Raw genomic sequence first — 16,091 nt, forward strand, 5'->3', positions numbered from 1 at the left:
ATTTCCTGATAGTAGGAAATTCCTTTGCACAATGCGAGGCCCACCTTAAGGTATCAATTTCTGTCCTACAAGGCCTGGGTTGGTTTCTAAATCTGGAAAAATCCAGGTTGACCCTAAAAAAGCCCAACAGTTTCTGGGAGTCATTTTAGATTCAGAAAAACAGTTATGCCATTTATCAGATGATAGGATTGCAAAGATCCAGGGACTAGTGAGACATTGTATGGATAGACCCTCTATGACACTCTGTAAAGCCATGTCATTATTAGGGACCCTGACCTCAAGTTTTACTACGGTGCGCTGCTCCCAATTTCACTCAAGGACTCTTCAATGGGATGTATTATATAATGACTCAATTCTAGATGGATGTCTAGACCAGGAGTTTACTTTAAGCCCTCGCTCCTTACAGTCCCTTCGTTGGTGGTTGGTATACACTAATCTTTCTAGGGGAGTCCCTTGGGAAAATAAACCTACTGCAGTTTTGACTACAGATGCAAGTGCTACAGGTTGGGGAGCTCATTTTGAAAATAGCTTAATTCAGGGAACCTGGTCACAAAATGAGGTACAGTTTTCCTCAAATGTTAAGGAGCTTTTGGCAGTTGATTATGCGCTCAATGAGTTCCTTGTATATTTACAGGGCCAGGATGTCCGTATACTCTCGGACTATCAAGTCTCAGTAGCTTATATAAATCATCAAGGGGGAACCCGTTCAAAAGACTTAATGAGAGTAGCAGACAGACTTCTTCATAAAGCAGAAGATCATTTTCTCTCCCTTTCTGCGGTTCACCTAAGAGGAAAAGAAAACATCAAAGCGGATTTTTTCAGCCGCAATTCCCTAAAAGAAGGAGACTGGTCCTTGAACCCTCAAATATTCTCCCAAGATTGTGGCAATGTGGGGTCGTCCAGCAGTGGACTTGTTCGCGACGAAATGCAATCGAAAGGTGACAACATTTTGTTCTCTGAACCCCAGAGAAAAGCCCCTGGCGGTGGATGCCTTCATGATTCCCTGGGAGTTTCATTTGGCGTATGCTTTCCCTCCCATGGTCCTGCTTCTGTCAGTCCTAAGGAAGATCAGGGCAGACGAGGCCAGAATGATCCTCATATGCCCCTTTTGGCCCAAGAGGCCATGGTTCTCTTGTCTCCGCAGAATGTCGATATCAGACCCCTGGATCCTTCCGGAAATTCCGAACCTTCTTACTCCGGGTCCTGTTTCCCATCCTCCAGCCCCAAATCTCCATTTAACGGCATGGAATATGAAAGGGCATTGTTTTCTAAATTTGAGGAAAACCCTTTGCTAGTTAACACTCTACTATGTAGCAGAAAGCCCGTTACCCACCCGCATCTATGCCAGAACTTGGAGAAAGTCCCTGTCCTTTGCAGAATTCAAATTAGAGGATGGGATCCCTATTGGGAAGATACTAGAGTTTCTACAGCAGGGTTTAGAACAGGGCCTAACCACTAGTACCTTGAAGGTACAAGTTTCGGCTTTAGGAGCCTTATTTGCTTTTGATATAGCAGCTAATTATTGGGTAGCACGGTTTATAAAGGCCTCTTTCAGATGTAGATCTATTTTTAAATCCAGACCCTCTCCCTGGGTTTTAAACCTGGTCTTAAATGCCTTGACTAACCCCCCCTTTCGAACCTCTAGATTCAGCCACCCATAAAATTATTCTTCTTAAAACAGCCCTGTTAGTGGCCCTAACTTCAGCCAGAAGAGTAAGTGACATACAGGCCTTTTCTATATCCCCACCATTTACCCAAATTATGGATGATAGAATTGTGTTAAAGCCTGATCTGGCTTTTCTTCCAAAAGTAGTCTCACCTTTTCTTAGAACTCAAGAGGTAAATCTTCCAACCTTTTGTTTCCCCCCGAAAAATCAGAAAGAGGAGAAACTGCATACATTAGATGTTAGAAGGTGCATGCTTAAATATCTGAAGGTTTCACAGAGTTTTAGGAAAGATAGTTCCCTATTTATATGCCATCAGGGGGCTAGGAAGGGTTGTAAGGCTTCAAAATCTACAATTGCGAGGTGGATTAAAGAGGCAGTCACCGTCTCCTCGGGGGATAAGGAAGTACCGGAAGGGTTGAGGGCACACTCCACCAGAGCAGTAGCAACTTCCTGGGCCGAGAAGACGGGGGTTTCTATCGAAGACATATGTAAGGCTGCCACCTGGTCTTCTCCCTCCACCTTCTATAGGCATTATAGATTGGATTTGGGTGACTCTTCTGATCTCACCTTTGAGAGAAGGGTGCTTCAAGCTGTGGTCCCTCCCTAATCTCCTTTCATCTCTGTAAATATCTCGTGGTGCTGTCATGGGAGTACGAATAAAGCCTTAGTTACTTACCGGTAATGGGATTTTTCGGAGCCCATGACAGCACCCTTATATTCCCTCCATACACTGTTTTTTTCACTCCCATAGAGTTATATTCCCCTTTTGCACCTTCGGGGGAAGTTACTTAAAGTAATTGGCTTAAATTGAATTTGTTTTGTTGTAATTAACCTTGGCGGTCCTCTCATGCTCTGTTAACTAAACTGAGGCGGGAGAGAGGTGCCGCCCTTTTTAACCTGTAGGTTTCCTGTCCTTGATGGGCGGATCCTCTCTCTCGTGGTGCTGTCATGGGGTCCGAAAAATCCCGTTACCGGTAAGTAACTAAGGCTTTTGCTTGGTTATCAGGTGATTGCCGGCCTATTAGCACAGGCCTATAATTAGGAAATGACCATTACTAGGAAAACTCGTCCCCAACTACCGGGGATCGAAATAAACTGGTAAATATTTGGCAACATTAGGTAAAACTGGGGCCTTTCTAAGGGCATGGTCTCATGGTTGGAATGTCCTGATTGGAAATCAACTGTACTGTTTCATAATATTTCACAGTTCTCTGCTAGAATTTCCAGTTTATTCGATTTTGGATTAATTTGAATCTGTCACCAGTTTTCCGAGTACAAACTGCATACGTTACTAAATAGCTCTAACTGACCAGATGAGGCTGGTGTGCATACGATGAAAATCCATGTCCAAAATTGCTGATACAAATCTTGATATTAAAGGAATTGTCCGGCCCTTGGGAAGTTTCAGCAAACAGTGCAGTTTGCAGAATTCTAACAATGTGCACACTGTTAGGATTTGGCTCTGCTTTCTGTTTTGAGCAGATATCACATTACCGCAAGTTTTTCGGACCATAAGACGCACTTTTTTCCTCCAAAATTTTGGAGGAAAATGGGGGGTGCGTCTTCTAGTCCGACTGTTGGGGGGTGGGGGGAGAGGTAGCGGTGGAGGAGCGGGGAACAGGAGGCAGCAGCCGCCTACTGCAGCCTATACTGTCCCCGCTGCTAAAGAAAATGAATATTCACTGCTGGGCGTGGGGAGCACTGAATATTCTTGCTCCTTAATAGCGGTATACAGTGTAGCCGTGCTGCGGCTCCTGCTGCTGCCGGCTATCTCCTGTGCCCGCTGTTAAAGCGCATGAATATTCAACCTCTCTCCACGCCCATGGGCGTGGGGAGAGGGTGAATATTCATGCCCTTTAATGAGCGGGCACAGGAGATAGCCGGCAGCAGCAGCAGCAGGTACTGCGCGGCTCCGCTGTGTGCCGGCTATGAAGGAGAGTGAAGTCACTGGTCCTCGCGCACACAGACCCGGCGTGGGGAGCAGTGACTTCCGGCAGCTGATCTCTCCTTGTGAGCCGCGCATGGCAGTGATGTCATGCACGGCTCACATGGAGAGATCAGTGCAGGCAGACCAGACGCAGCGCTGGAGGAGAGAAGAAAGGTGAGTAGGAGTGTTTATTTTTTTTTAATGTGCAGCCTGATGGGGATTAGGGGGACCATGCATACTAGGACAGGGATTAGGGGTGCCATGCATACCAGGATAGGGATGAGGGGGTGCCATGCATACCAGGATAGGGATGAGGGGTGCCATGCATACCAGGACAGGGATGAGGGGTGCCATGCATACCAGGACAGGGATGAGGGGTGCCATGCATACCAGGACAGGGATGAGGGGTGCCATGCATACCAGGACAGGGATGAGGGGTGCCATGCATACCAGGATAGGGATGAGGGGTGCCATGCATACCAGGATGGAGGGATGCCAGGCATACCAGGATGGGGATGGGGTCCACATATAAAAGGAAGGGGGTGGCATATATACCAGGATGGGGGATATTGTCAGAATTGGGGGACATTATCCCTATACCAGTGTCAACAGAAGACCCCCTCCCCCTTAAAAGTGCATCATGACCACATTTTTTGCTTAAATTTTTATTTTTTTATTTTCCTCCTCTAAAACCTAGGTGCGTCTTATGGTCCGGTGCGTCTTATAGTCCCAACAATACGGTATGCTTCTCTCAAAATGACATTAATTGGGGAATTAATTGCTTTATGTATTTGGCTCCTGGGATTTGTCCAGATTTTTTTTCTATTAAATATCTCCAAGTTGATGTGTCTTTATGTATTAAAGGGAGTCTGTCCGCAAAAATTGAGCATCCAAACTATGTACAGCATCTTGTAAGAGACATAGCCCTAATAACTTCGCCTTTAGTGTTTTAATCCATTGCACATTTGATTGAATTTCTTCTTTAGGGCTTGCTCACACTAGTATATAACTCGGACTAGTGGTATCCAATGTTTTATTGGACATCACTCGGCCCAATGTTATACTAGGATGTAGTGCAGATCTGCATTTTTTTTTTTCTGATGCTGATTCAGCATGAGAAAACCATCTGCTGCCAGTGCATCCGAGAATGGGATCATGTGCACCCATGCAACTCTACAGTCCGATGTATGCGCACAGAAACAATGGAGAAGATGGAGAAATTAAGTTCTCCCTCTTCTCCACACCTTTGCTGCCGTTCTCTCATGCGAGAGAATTGAATCACAAAAAGATGACATTCAGATCAAACTCTGATCAGAGTGAGCCGAGCGTCATTGCCATAATCGATCCAGTTCTCTGGCATGAGATAATCAGCGGCCGTGTGAGCATACCCTTACTCAGATATGCTAATGTTCTGCTGAGTGCACCCTTGACTTGGCTGAGTGGCTCATTGCACCTTCTCATTTTCTTGTTATACATGTCCATATCACGGAGATCTAACAAAAGATGCTCTAGAAATGTTATTATTATTAACCGTCCATGTCAGCAGAGCAGGCAGATCCTACCTTTCCTGACTAGACAATTTTCCATGTTCGTGCTTCTGTTTTTTCCGCCACTCCTGGGAGCCATAACGTTTTAATATTTCCATCGACCTCGTCAAGGGCTTGTGTTTTGCGGGCCAAGGTGTAGTTTTGAATGCCATCATTCATTATACCGTAAAATGCTGGAAGACAGGAAAAAAATTGTGGTGCGGGGAAATTTTGTGAGAAATAAACAAACAACACAAAAAGCAATTCCACCATTATTTTTTGTTTTGCTTTACTGCGTTCATTGTGCTGAAAATATCACCTATCAGTATGATTCTGCAGATCAGTACAATTATGGCAATACCAAACATTTATTATTTTATTTTTTAATTGGTGAAAAAAAAATTCCACATTTTCGGAGACCTGTAACTTTTTAATTTTCACGTTGATAGACCTGTGTGAGGGCTTTTTTGATTTTATTGATACCGTTTGGGGTAGATTATGTTTTGATTCCTTCTTATTGCATTTTTTGGTGGTATTTCATCAGCCCAAAAACCCCCCCTACAATTGTGGTGTTTCGATTTATTTTATTTGCCTCTGTCATTTACTGACTAGGCTAAACAAGGTTAATTGATTTTATAGATTTAGTGAGGGGGTCAGAGTGATTCCAAATTCTTCTTTCTCCAGAATGCCGCCGTATCTGTCATGCAGGGGTGTCCAGAGCACCTTCAGTCACCGCTCACAGCACTGATAACTGTGATGCTGACGTGGCTGTCAGTCGCTGCACTCGCGCATGTCTATAGTCGGAGTGTAGCCAGCAGATGCATATCACATGCTGGCAGTCACACGGCCGCCTGCTCTCTGTTCCGGCATCGTGACAGCGCACGCTATGCGTGATGAGAGCGTGTTCAAGTCTGGTGTGAAGGAGCACTTAAATGTTTCGCACCCACTGCCTCTACTTTATCTGAACACTCATTCTGCGTTGATAGACTTCTTTTAAACTTTGTTTCCTTTAAGCTCACAACTTGGTTTTATCTACTTCAGGTCACCACCTTGTAGAAATTCGAGAGAGAGCACTGAAAAACTTACTATGTAAACTGGACCATAACCTTCTTACTCCTGTGGATCTGATCCAAGAAAAGTCATTGTTTATTTGTCTTCTTGAATGGTTTAACTTCCCTGAAGTTCCAATGAAAGAGGAAGTACTACAGCTCCTGAATAAGCTGGTGAAGGTGCGTGTTTAGGGACAGCTATTTGTCAGCACATTAATTTGTCTAGTATTTTATGTCATAAACTCAAGATGCTGATGAGTGACAATCCAGACATGTGCAGGGAGACAAAGCAGCGTAAAAAAATCACAACGCTAAGTCCATGGTAATAAAAAAAATAAAAAACAAAACAAAAAAACAATTGTGTCCCCACTGCCTTTAAAGAGGTCAATTTTTGGCATTTCTGTTTTCATGCTCCTTTTTCTGGTGTGCTCCATGGGGGCTTGGCTCTTAAGATTCTCTGGGGGCGTGTCTGTAGGCTGCTCTGTTACCTCGTCAGCCCCGCCTCCTTGTCTAGACCAGAAAAATGAGTTCTAACCAAAAATGCCCATATCTCTGATACTGTATGTCAGATTTCAAGAAGAAAAAAATTGGTATACTCAGAGGAACAATGGAAATGAAATAAAAGCAAAAGCAAAATCTGGCCACCTTTGACCTGGTGACAGGTCTTCTTTAAAGGGCCACAAAAAGACGGAAAAAAATTTGCCCCAGCCTTCTGACTGAAAAGCACCCATACACCCTAGCTGTGACCAAGTGCTTGTTTTGCTGATGAGTCTCTCTCAACCCTATAATCCTCATAAACGATCACTTTAGACTTCCCACCTTCGGACGTCTTTGGCAGATGCTAAATGCTAGAATTCAGCATGATTGATACTTTTCTCTCCCAAATCATCTGTCGTAGATAATTCTCTGTGTACCGAGCCCTGGGAGCTTTCTAATGTCATTTTATTTAGTTCTTTTATGAAAGTAGTGAGCATATTCAGTCTAATTGCACTATGAGAAATCCGGACCTATTGTGTTAAGCAGCAGAAGCTCTTCTATTTGCTTTTAAATTGGTTTTCCACCACTTTTACATTGATGACCTATCCTTAGAATAGGTCATCAATGTCTGATTGGCCGGGGTCTGACACCTGGCACCCTCTTTTGGCGGTGGTGATGGCTGCCTGCTGGGAGTATTCACTTGTCGAGCTGCTCCGTCTACCTGTACTGGCCAGTACTGCACATCTATCTCCTATTCAAATAATTAGGGGGAGGATGTGTAGTACCCTACAAATAGAATGAGCAGCTCGGCAAGTGAATACTTGAGGCCGCCGCCACTGATAACAGCTGATTGCCGGGTGTCGACCCCGTCCGTTCAGATATTGATGTCCTTCCTAAGGATATGTCATCAATGTAAAAGTAGTTGACAACTTCTTTAATTGTCAATATTGTTTTTTAAATGAAATGTTTTTTTATAGGGCCATAGAATAAGGACCAGTCTTTCCTTTCTCTGCGGTCTCCATGTATGGAGCAGTATAATGAGCTCTATTTCTTATTCGTGTCAGTCACCTTCAGATAGAAATAAACACACTTGTAGACTGATGGCTAGCTTTTAGAAAATAAAATCTGGTTGCTACTAGGAAGTTCTTGTCCATTTCTTGTTAAGTCTTTGTTTCTTGTAAGTCTTTGTGCCGTGCCCTACGCATACTTTTATGCTGGATAAAACCTGGGATTTTTAACTTCTGGTTTCAGTAAAGACTGCAAAAAGGCAGACATTGCCGATAGCAGTAGATCTATCATGTATTTTACCAAATGAGTGCTACAGTTCGATAAATTGATGTATCAAGGACAGCCGTTTGGGAAGGCAGCGATTTGTCTTTAGTGTTTATACAGATATAGCAGAAGAGGAGCTCGTCCTTGATATTTTATGTATATTATAAAAGAGCAGCTTTTGCAGACAACCATAGATGGGCTCTTCTACAGCTTCACTACCTCCCCATTCAAACCCTGTGGTTTGTGTGGATTGCAGAATTTACATAAGGTATATTTTGCACGGGTTTATTGAAATGTCTAACTCCTTTTAAATGGAACCTGTCCGCAGGATTTCACCCCTCCAAACTATTTATATGCACATGTAGCTCTTTTAAGGATAAGTCCAGCAATACCTTTACACGACCAGTCCATTCCTCCATTACTGCATTGATATGGGAACGAGACTGATATGATAGATCTGAAGCCTCTGTCACTCCAGCTCTATTCCCTGCCTGTCACCGCCTCCTCCTGCTTGACTGACAGCCTTTGTGCTGTGTGACTTCAGGCAAGGCAGCTGTCACTTTGGGATGTGAATTTGTGCTGATAAATTCCCTTTTAAAGAGATTGTCCACTACTTTTATATTGATGACCTATCCTTAGGATAGGTCATCAATGTCTGATCGGCCTGGGTCTAACACCCAGTATCCCCGCAGATCAGAAATCGTCTACCACCAGCCGGAAGTATTCACTTGCCGAGCTGCTCCATCTACTTGTACTGGCCGCCGTAGGGTACTGCACAACCACCTCTCGTTGATTTGAATAGGGGGCAGATGTAGTGGCCAGGGCTTGGTACTGCACAAGTAGACCGAGCTGCTCGGCAAGTGAGTACTTCTGACTGGCAGCCGCCGACGCCTGTAACAGCTGATCAGCGGGCGTTCGGGTGTCTGACCCTAGTCGATCAAAGTAGTGGACAACCTCTTTAAATGTGTTAATTTACATTCAACATATTGTCCTGGTCCAGGTATCCAACTGTAACTCATTTCACACAATCTCTTCTTCTTTTCTCATTTATGAAGGCTACTAGATTTTGACACATTTTAGGGAGCCTAAGTATAGGATGTTAACTTTAAAGAAGACTTTTCATCAGTTTGAACATGGTAACCTTACCACATCATGGAATACTGGCTGGTTTTGTTTGAAATGGCTTCTCTCTATTGAAGAGATATTACTCGTAGGTTGTAAAGTTTAGGTTATGATTTCTGATAAGCCCAATGGAGCAATTTGTCTCTGTGGTCCTGTACTTTTTTTCTCCTGAATGGGCGTGTACTTTTTTCTCCTGCATGACATTGACCAATCATAAGCTTGGGGAAGAATGAACATGCCTTTCGAAGGTCCAGAGATCATGCCTTCTCCTGTGAGATGTAATGATAGACAGCCCTGATCTCTGCAGCTACAATGTATAATATAGTAAAGCGGAGTGTGATTACAAATACTCTCAGCTTTCATCTCATGGCTGTCAGTATTGGGGTGAATGAAGGAAAGTTGAACTGAGTAATTACAAACACCTCTGCAACTGTGCTCTCATGACGCTGCCAGTCTTGCCATGAAGGAAAACCTGAAAGTGTTTCTAATAACACTCCACTCTTCTCTATTCTATATAGTAGCTGCAGAGATCAGGACTGTATCTTTACAGCTTACAGGAGAAGGCGTGTTCTTTTTTTTTTTTTAACCTGCATCACGCCTCCTGCTTCTGATTGGTCAATGTCCTACAGAGGGAAAAAGTATGCGCTCACAGATACAAGTCTCACCCAGTTGAGCTTGTAAACTTTGGTTTATAATTTAATATCTGCACAATGAGAAATCAAAAAGAAAAACTAAATTGTATTTGGCCCTGCAGCCATGATTGCATGATGTGACCAGTATAACATGCTCAGACTGGTGAAAAGTGCTCTTTAAATAAGAAAATTAAGAAGTTTCAGATGTTCGGTAAAGATTTTACAAATCCCAGAAGTCTGAACAAGGACGACCCGATAATTTGCAACTAAAGGGCAGAGAGAGGAGAGGGTAGTCTAGTTTGGTCAGCATTTGTTCATACATGTATGAATGATCGCCTGGTGATGTGTTGGTTACAGCTGCTGATGGGTGTTCATTTCCCATGGAGTGATCATAGAAACATCAGTAGGGTTGATGAGATCTATCTGCATTCCATATTTTCTGTATTTATTTCTTTGCAGTATTCTGTAGCAACCCAGTGGTTGAATGATATGGGAGCAGTAGACTTCTTCTCTCAACTTCGACCAAATGTAGAGCCAAATCTCCAAGCTATTGTGGATGATATCGTGGATGGTCTCTTCCTTCTTCCCACAGAAATACCATGTAATTCATCATGGCAAGCACAAGAGCATCCAGGTAATAACCATTTTATCGTATGTGCCTTTTACAATTGTAATTTTCCAGGATGTGCAAATACTCTGTGCCAATGTTTTGTTTCCCTTTTTACATATGACAGTAGTGCCTTCTGATTTAAGTGAATCACCAGCTTTTTTTTTTTTTAATCAATTTTAGGCTGCTAGAGTATGTCTGCTAGAATTCTACTTCTTACATGATATCTGGCTTAAGACTTCAGGTGTATTATTCATGGGGACAGAATTCCTTTTTTAAGTTTAGGAGCTGTAGTTGTGTGTTTAATGGACAGAAAAGACAGAAGAAGCGCCTGGGTCGTAGGCTTTGCACGCAGGAATTTTTCTGCATGTTATCTCTCATACCATTCAGGATAGTAGTATGTCCTCATACTTGAGAGAGATTCTTAAAGGGTTATTCTCATGTTAGTCAAACAGCTTGAAAACTTGTAGATTTGCAATTGCTTTTCTTTTTCAATCTGCTGTCATTCTCCTGCTTTGAGGCCTTTTATCTTGTAGAGTGCAGCTTATTGGCAAGGAGATGTGCGCAGTACCTATATTCCAGGAGGGAAGTGAACTCCTAAGATCCCAGCCACCTCTCTCCTGACAATTGATTTGTATACAGCAGTTAGCTAATCACCTCTCTCCCCTCTTTGCTCATGAAAGGCCTCTTATTGGTCTTGCGTAGTCATAATTACCCCCTACTCCCCTCAGCACCCAACATTAGCAGTATACAGAAAAGTTCTAATCATGGCTCTCACTTTCCTGAACTTTGTACTTTTTCAAATGCACTGTTATTTCTAAATGCTAATGTAGTGATAACAATGTTGACTCCAATCAACACACAGGCTGACCATATAAAATACTATAAGGATATTTCACAGTTTAGCAGCTCTTCACAGTATTCAAAACTTACACTTAATATATCCCAACATTTAGTCCTGAACACTTCATGGTCTTGACTTTCAAGCCCATTTCATTTATTTCATTGACTTTCATTTATTTTTTTTGTGAAGGTCTCAATTGCACGTGTTGCTTTAAAACAGAAGTATATTGAACAGTTAAATCCATAAATTCATTACATATGATCTGAGATGTCGATTTTACTTTTCTCTGAAGTCACCAAATTCACGGTCATACCGACATCTGATTAGTACAGAGATAAATGGCTTTCAAAGACATGCACATGGTGCACCGCAAGAGCAGCATCATCCTGCAGCGTTTTGGGGAGAATGCTCACCATCTCAAGCATGCTGACCTTATGCAACAACGTAGATTTAGACACTGACAAACCGCTAATTTATTGTAGGACAAAGCTGATGACCAGAAGGGCTCATTCAGACGTCAGTAATATTTCATTAGTGTTTGTATGCCAAAACCAAAAGCGTCCCCCTTTACACAGAAAAGGTGTCAGTCTTTCAATTATCGCTTTTCTCTGTACGTTCCATTACTTGTTTTGGCATACAAACACTGATGAAAAATCACTGACGTCTGAATGAGCCCAAACTGTCACTCGAGGAGGAGTACCTGCCCCCCAAAGCAACCAGGACATAAGGGGGCTGCGGAGCTGTGCATTGGTCAAGGGAAACTTGAGTACCCTTATTTTTAGTAATGAGTGAGGCGATCACACATCTGATCATTGCCTGCACCTAATCAGGACATTTGGTAACTGTAAGACTTATTGGCCTGTAGATCATCATGGTATCAGAGATTTTGTTGATTATGTGGTGCCATACATCCCAATTTTCCTTTGGTCAGTCTTGGCAAAAAACATGACTTTTTCTGTAATATTTATGAAACTACTCTTTGATGCAATATTGCATGAAGACACCTTTGATTGTAAAGTGAGGGTAGTATTTTCACAATTTGCCAGTGTTCTGTTTTCCGAAAATGTAAGGGTATTTCAGTATGTGTTTGTTTTTTTTTTAATTTTTTTTAATTTTTTTTTATTTTTCAACTAACTTTAATTAAGTTTTGAGTTATTTACATATAAAAAAAGCTAAAACAATTACAAGCATGCCCCTCCCAATTTTTTTTTCCCTAATTTAAATGTGTATGTAATATAATATCAGTATATGAAACCTTACCGATCGCCACCTTCCGCGGTTCCGAGGGACGGTCCTAATCTCACTCATGTGACTGACGTTCCAAATCTCCGGATCATACTGGGGATTACGTGTGAACCAAAAGTCGTTTTGTACGGTGTACGCCTATAGAGCATAAGAACGAGCCTCTATAGGCGTCATTGTAAAAGCAACTTCCAGTTCACTCATAAACCAAGCGTGATCCGGGAAGTCAGAATTTCAGTCACATGAGTGAGAAGAAGATCGGAGCTGCACTGAAAAGGATGAACAGCCAGTATTTTATTACACTTAAATTACATTATATACACATTTTAGACAGGTTTAGGGAATGAAAAAAATTCTAGGGAGTGCTTTGTTAGCAAATAGTCATGTTTTACTATTCACACCTAGTTGTAGTACCATATGATCAATGATGCAAAGATTGCAAATGTATTTAAATGTATATAGCAAGTGCACAAAATCACAGGCCAAAAAAATGAGCCACGTGCAGCCTGTGATGCCATTCTGTGCGGCCCTCAACCATATGCATATGCAAAAAGTAAAGTAGTAGTGGCAATCAGCTGATTAGCAGGGACTGGTAAGTACTAATGGTGACATGTGCAGACATCTCTGGATTCCTCATAAATCAGGATAGTGGGGTCTCTAACTCATTTGGCACTCAAAAAGTGTCAGTTTCTGTGGCCCGCTCCACTGCAGTTTATAAGAGTACTGAATAATTGGGCAGTAAGCAGAAAAAAGAAAAAAAAACATGATCTATAATAGAGAGCCATATGCATGCATCACCTCTACCTCTTTGGGCCACATTTACAAAGATTTAGAGGTAGATTTTACTGAAAAGCCACATAAAAAATGCTTCAAATACTCTTTGAATAAACTTCCCATTAGGTTTACCGCAAAATGTTCAGAATAGCTGTCACGATTTTGTCAGGTATTCCAGGACTAAGGGCTCCTTCCCTGTCCCGAACGGTAAGGGCTCCCTAGCTGGCCCTGGTCCCCGGATTACTTCTGAAGGTGAAGACGCTGGGGCCACGTATCTTGTCTGAGCTCCTCAATCCGCCCTCAGTCTGTTCCCTCCTCCCACCCAGGGAATAGAGGAGTAGTAGTGTATCGCAATACACCAACCAGACTTACAAGGTAATACAAACAGGGATAAAGGAAAATAACAATCATACAAATATACTCACACAGACAACTGAGGAAAACACAGTGGAGTGGAGGATGGGAAAAACAAAAGTAGGTGAAGAACGGGATTAAAGGGAATCTGTCACCCCCCCCCGGGCGATATCAGACCTCTACTATGGCCATACAGGGTATAGAAAAGTAAATCTACACATACTTGTTTGACCCATAGCAGAGGTCTGATTGCAGAGAAAAGCACTATAATCAGTTCTTTTTTCCACAGGCTTGGCCTCCTGGGGATGCCAAGCAATCCCCGCCTATCTGCTTATTATTCCCCTAAATCCCCGCCTCTCTGCTTAATTATCATATCCCTGCGCATGTATATTGTTCAGGCGCCGGAAAGTGACAGTGACTCCCTGGCGCCTGCGCAATAGAACCCTGCGGCGCAGAGCACAGGTAGACAGGGCCGGGATGAAGCAAAGCGTGCTCTGTGAGCGGCGCTATGCGCATGCCCGGAAGTCAGGGAGCACAGTGCAAGTCACAGGGCCCTGTGAAGTGCAGGGGGGGGGGTATGATAATTAAGCAGCGAGGATTTAGGGGAATAATAAGCAAAAGCCTGTGGAGAAAACTGTTTAAAGTGCTTTTCTCTGCAATCAGACCTCTGCTATGGGCCAAACAGGTATGTATAGATTTACTTTTCTATACCCTATATGGCCATAGAGGTCTGATATCGCCCAGGGGGGTGACAAATTCCCTTTAACTTAACACACAACCAAAACCACACAACCGTCTTGGCTAAATCCACCAAACTCCTTCTCAAACAACAACTCTCTACCAACTCCTGAAACCATGCAGCAGTGAAGCTAGCTCTGGCAATGACTGCTTGCCAGAGCCCAGAATATATAGGAGAGGGGGTGGCTAATAGTGAACAGCTGAGAGCCAAGGCAGAAAAGCTTCCAAGAGTTCTAAGTTAAACAGATTAACTCCTGCACTGCTAAAAGAAACCTGTTTAATATGAAGGTGAAATGGTCCTAATCAGTGCAGTGCTCCTCACTGTCCCGGTAAACCCGTGACAATAGTGTGAAATAACAGTACTGTGCGCACTAAAGGAGCTTTTCCCATTAATCAGTCAGAAACTTACTGAAATAGTATTTGACTTTTTTTTATGTGAATTTAGGAGCAGAATCTATTTCTATATCCTCAGTGTGAATGTACCATTAGAGTTCTGTAAGTAGAAATTGTCAGACATTTATGGTATATGCTTTCGATATGCCACAAATGTCACAGAATTAATACCCCTTTAATTTTTCCAAAAACCCCCAAAAATGAGTAAGAGCATATGTTGGTATAAGTGTGCATTCACACTGTGTCCATTTAACAGACAGAAAATAAGATTAAAAAAAAAAAAGAGCAAATACTCTCTAGTAAGTTAAGCGAATAGTAATATTATATGTAAATAAATTACCCTTTAGCGTTAACTAAGTACTCTTTAATTTTTAGTGCTGCCTCCAGATTGGTTCAGTATGACTATGTTGCTCTTGGACCAGACAGAAAAGGTTGTGCACCATGGTATATCGTGTATTAAAAAAGTATTCTCCAATTATTTAATTGCTCTAGTTGGACAACTCGAAAATAAGCAGGTTTGCAATTGACTTGCTTTTTGTGTATGCTTTCATTCTCTTGCTGTGAGACCTATTTGCCTAGCCCAGTTTGCTCTGTAGGTACATTGCAGGAGAGTATTTAACTTCTAAGATCCCAGTCGGCTCTCTCCAGCCCATTAATTTCTTTACCTCCTTCTCAGCTCCTGACTAATCTGCTCTTAACAGTCCTGTATAATTACAATCCGACAGCCTCTAGCATCTGGCATCAGCAATTCTCAAAGCAGGTCTCCTAACTCACATTTCTGAACTGTTCTATCTCTATATGCTAATATGGTGATAACAGTGTAAACTTCAGAACAATGACCGTTTTGGAAGGAAAGTGACCAGAACTGTCACTCATAAAGCAATACTCCCACCAACCAGGAATCCATGATACTGCAGGAGATAGTTTGAGAATACCTCTTTAATAAAGGATTTTAAGTATTCTAATTAGCGAGTCTCTTTTAATTTCCCATAGATATTTAAATGTGATGTAGGGGAAGTTTGTCTCAATGACCTTGTGTTAAGTCATTTTGCCACAATGGAAATATATATGAACATGTATAGTGAACTTTTTCTACCTATCAGAAAAAAAAAGATATTTACCTGCGAACATTGTGGTAATCTGCAAGTAAACACCGTTTTGAGTATGTCTGGCAGTCTAAATGGAAGAGTGGATGCAGAGAGAAAATTTAGTTATCTTCTTCCTACAGCCACTCTCCTCAAATAATGGGCACAGCGCCTGGGGCTGTTAATAGTCAACACTGACTACATAGTATACACTCCCCTTGCTCCTTACATGACATCCCTACTCTCCAGCGTGTGCATAGCAGGATGTCGGTAAAGAAACAGGGGGCATGACAGGTTCCCTTTGCTAACAGGTTGCCTTTAAGTTGCGTTTCCTTTAGATAGAGGTCCAAAATTCCAGTTGAGAGGTATAAGAAGATTGTTG

General features: G+C 42.4%; 1 protein-coding gene across 6 annotated transcripts in view; it reads left to right on the forward strand.

The window, feature by feature from the left end:
• Positions 1-16,091, forward strand: part of RTTN (rotatin) — a 308,992-nt gene that overhangs the window by 97,334 nt on the left and 195,567 nt on the right. For all 6 annotated transcript variants that reach the window (XM_073678960.1, XM_073678959.1, XM_073678958.1 and 3 more), the window contains exons 3-4: positions 6,162-6,349; positions 10,132-10,306. In XM_073678960.1, the coding sequence (XP_073535061.1) occupies positions 6,162-6,349; positions 10,132-10,306 (363 nt within the window). The remainder of the gene's footprint in view (positions 1-6,161; positions 6,350-10,131; positions 10,307-16,091) is intronic.

The sequence above is a fragment of the Phyllobates terribilis genome, unplaced genomic scaffold (assembly GCF_046119375.1).
Source record: "Phyllobates terribilis strain yellow unplaced genomic scaffold, ASM4611937v1 Scaffold_4__5_contigs__length_816908805, whole genome shotgun sequence".
NCBI lineage: Eukaryota > Metazoa > Chordata > Amphibia > Anura > Dendrobatidae > Phyllobates > Phyllobates terribilis.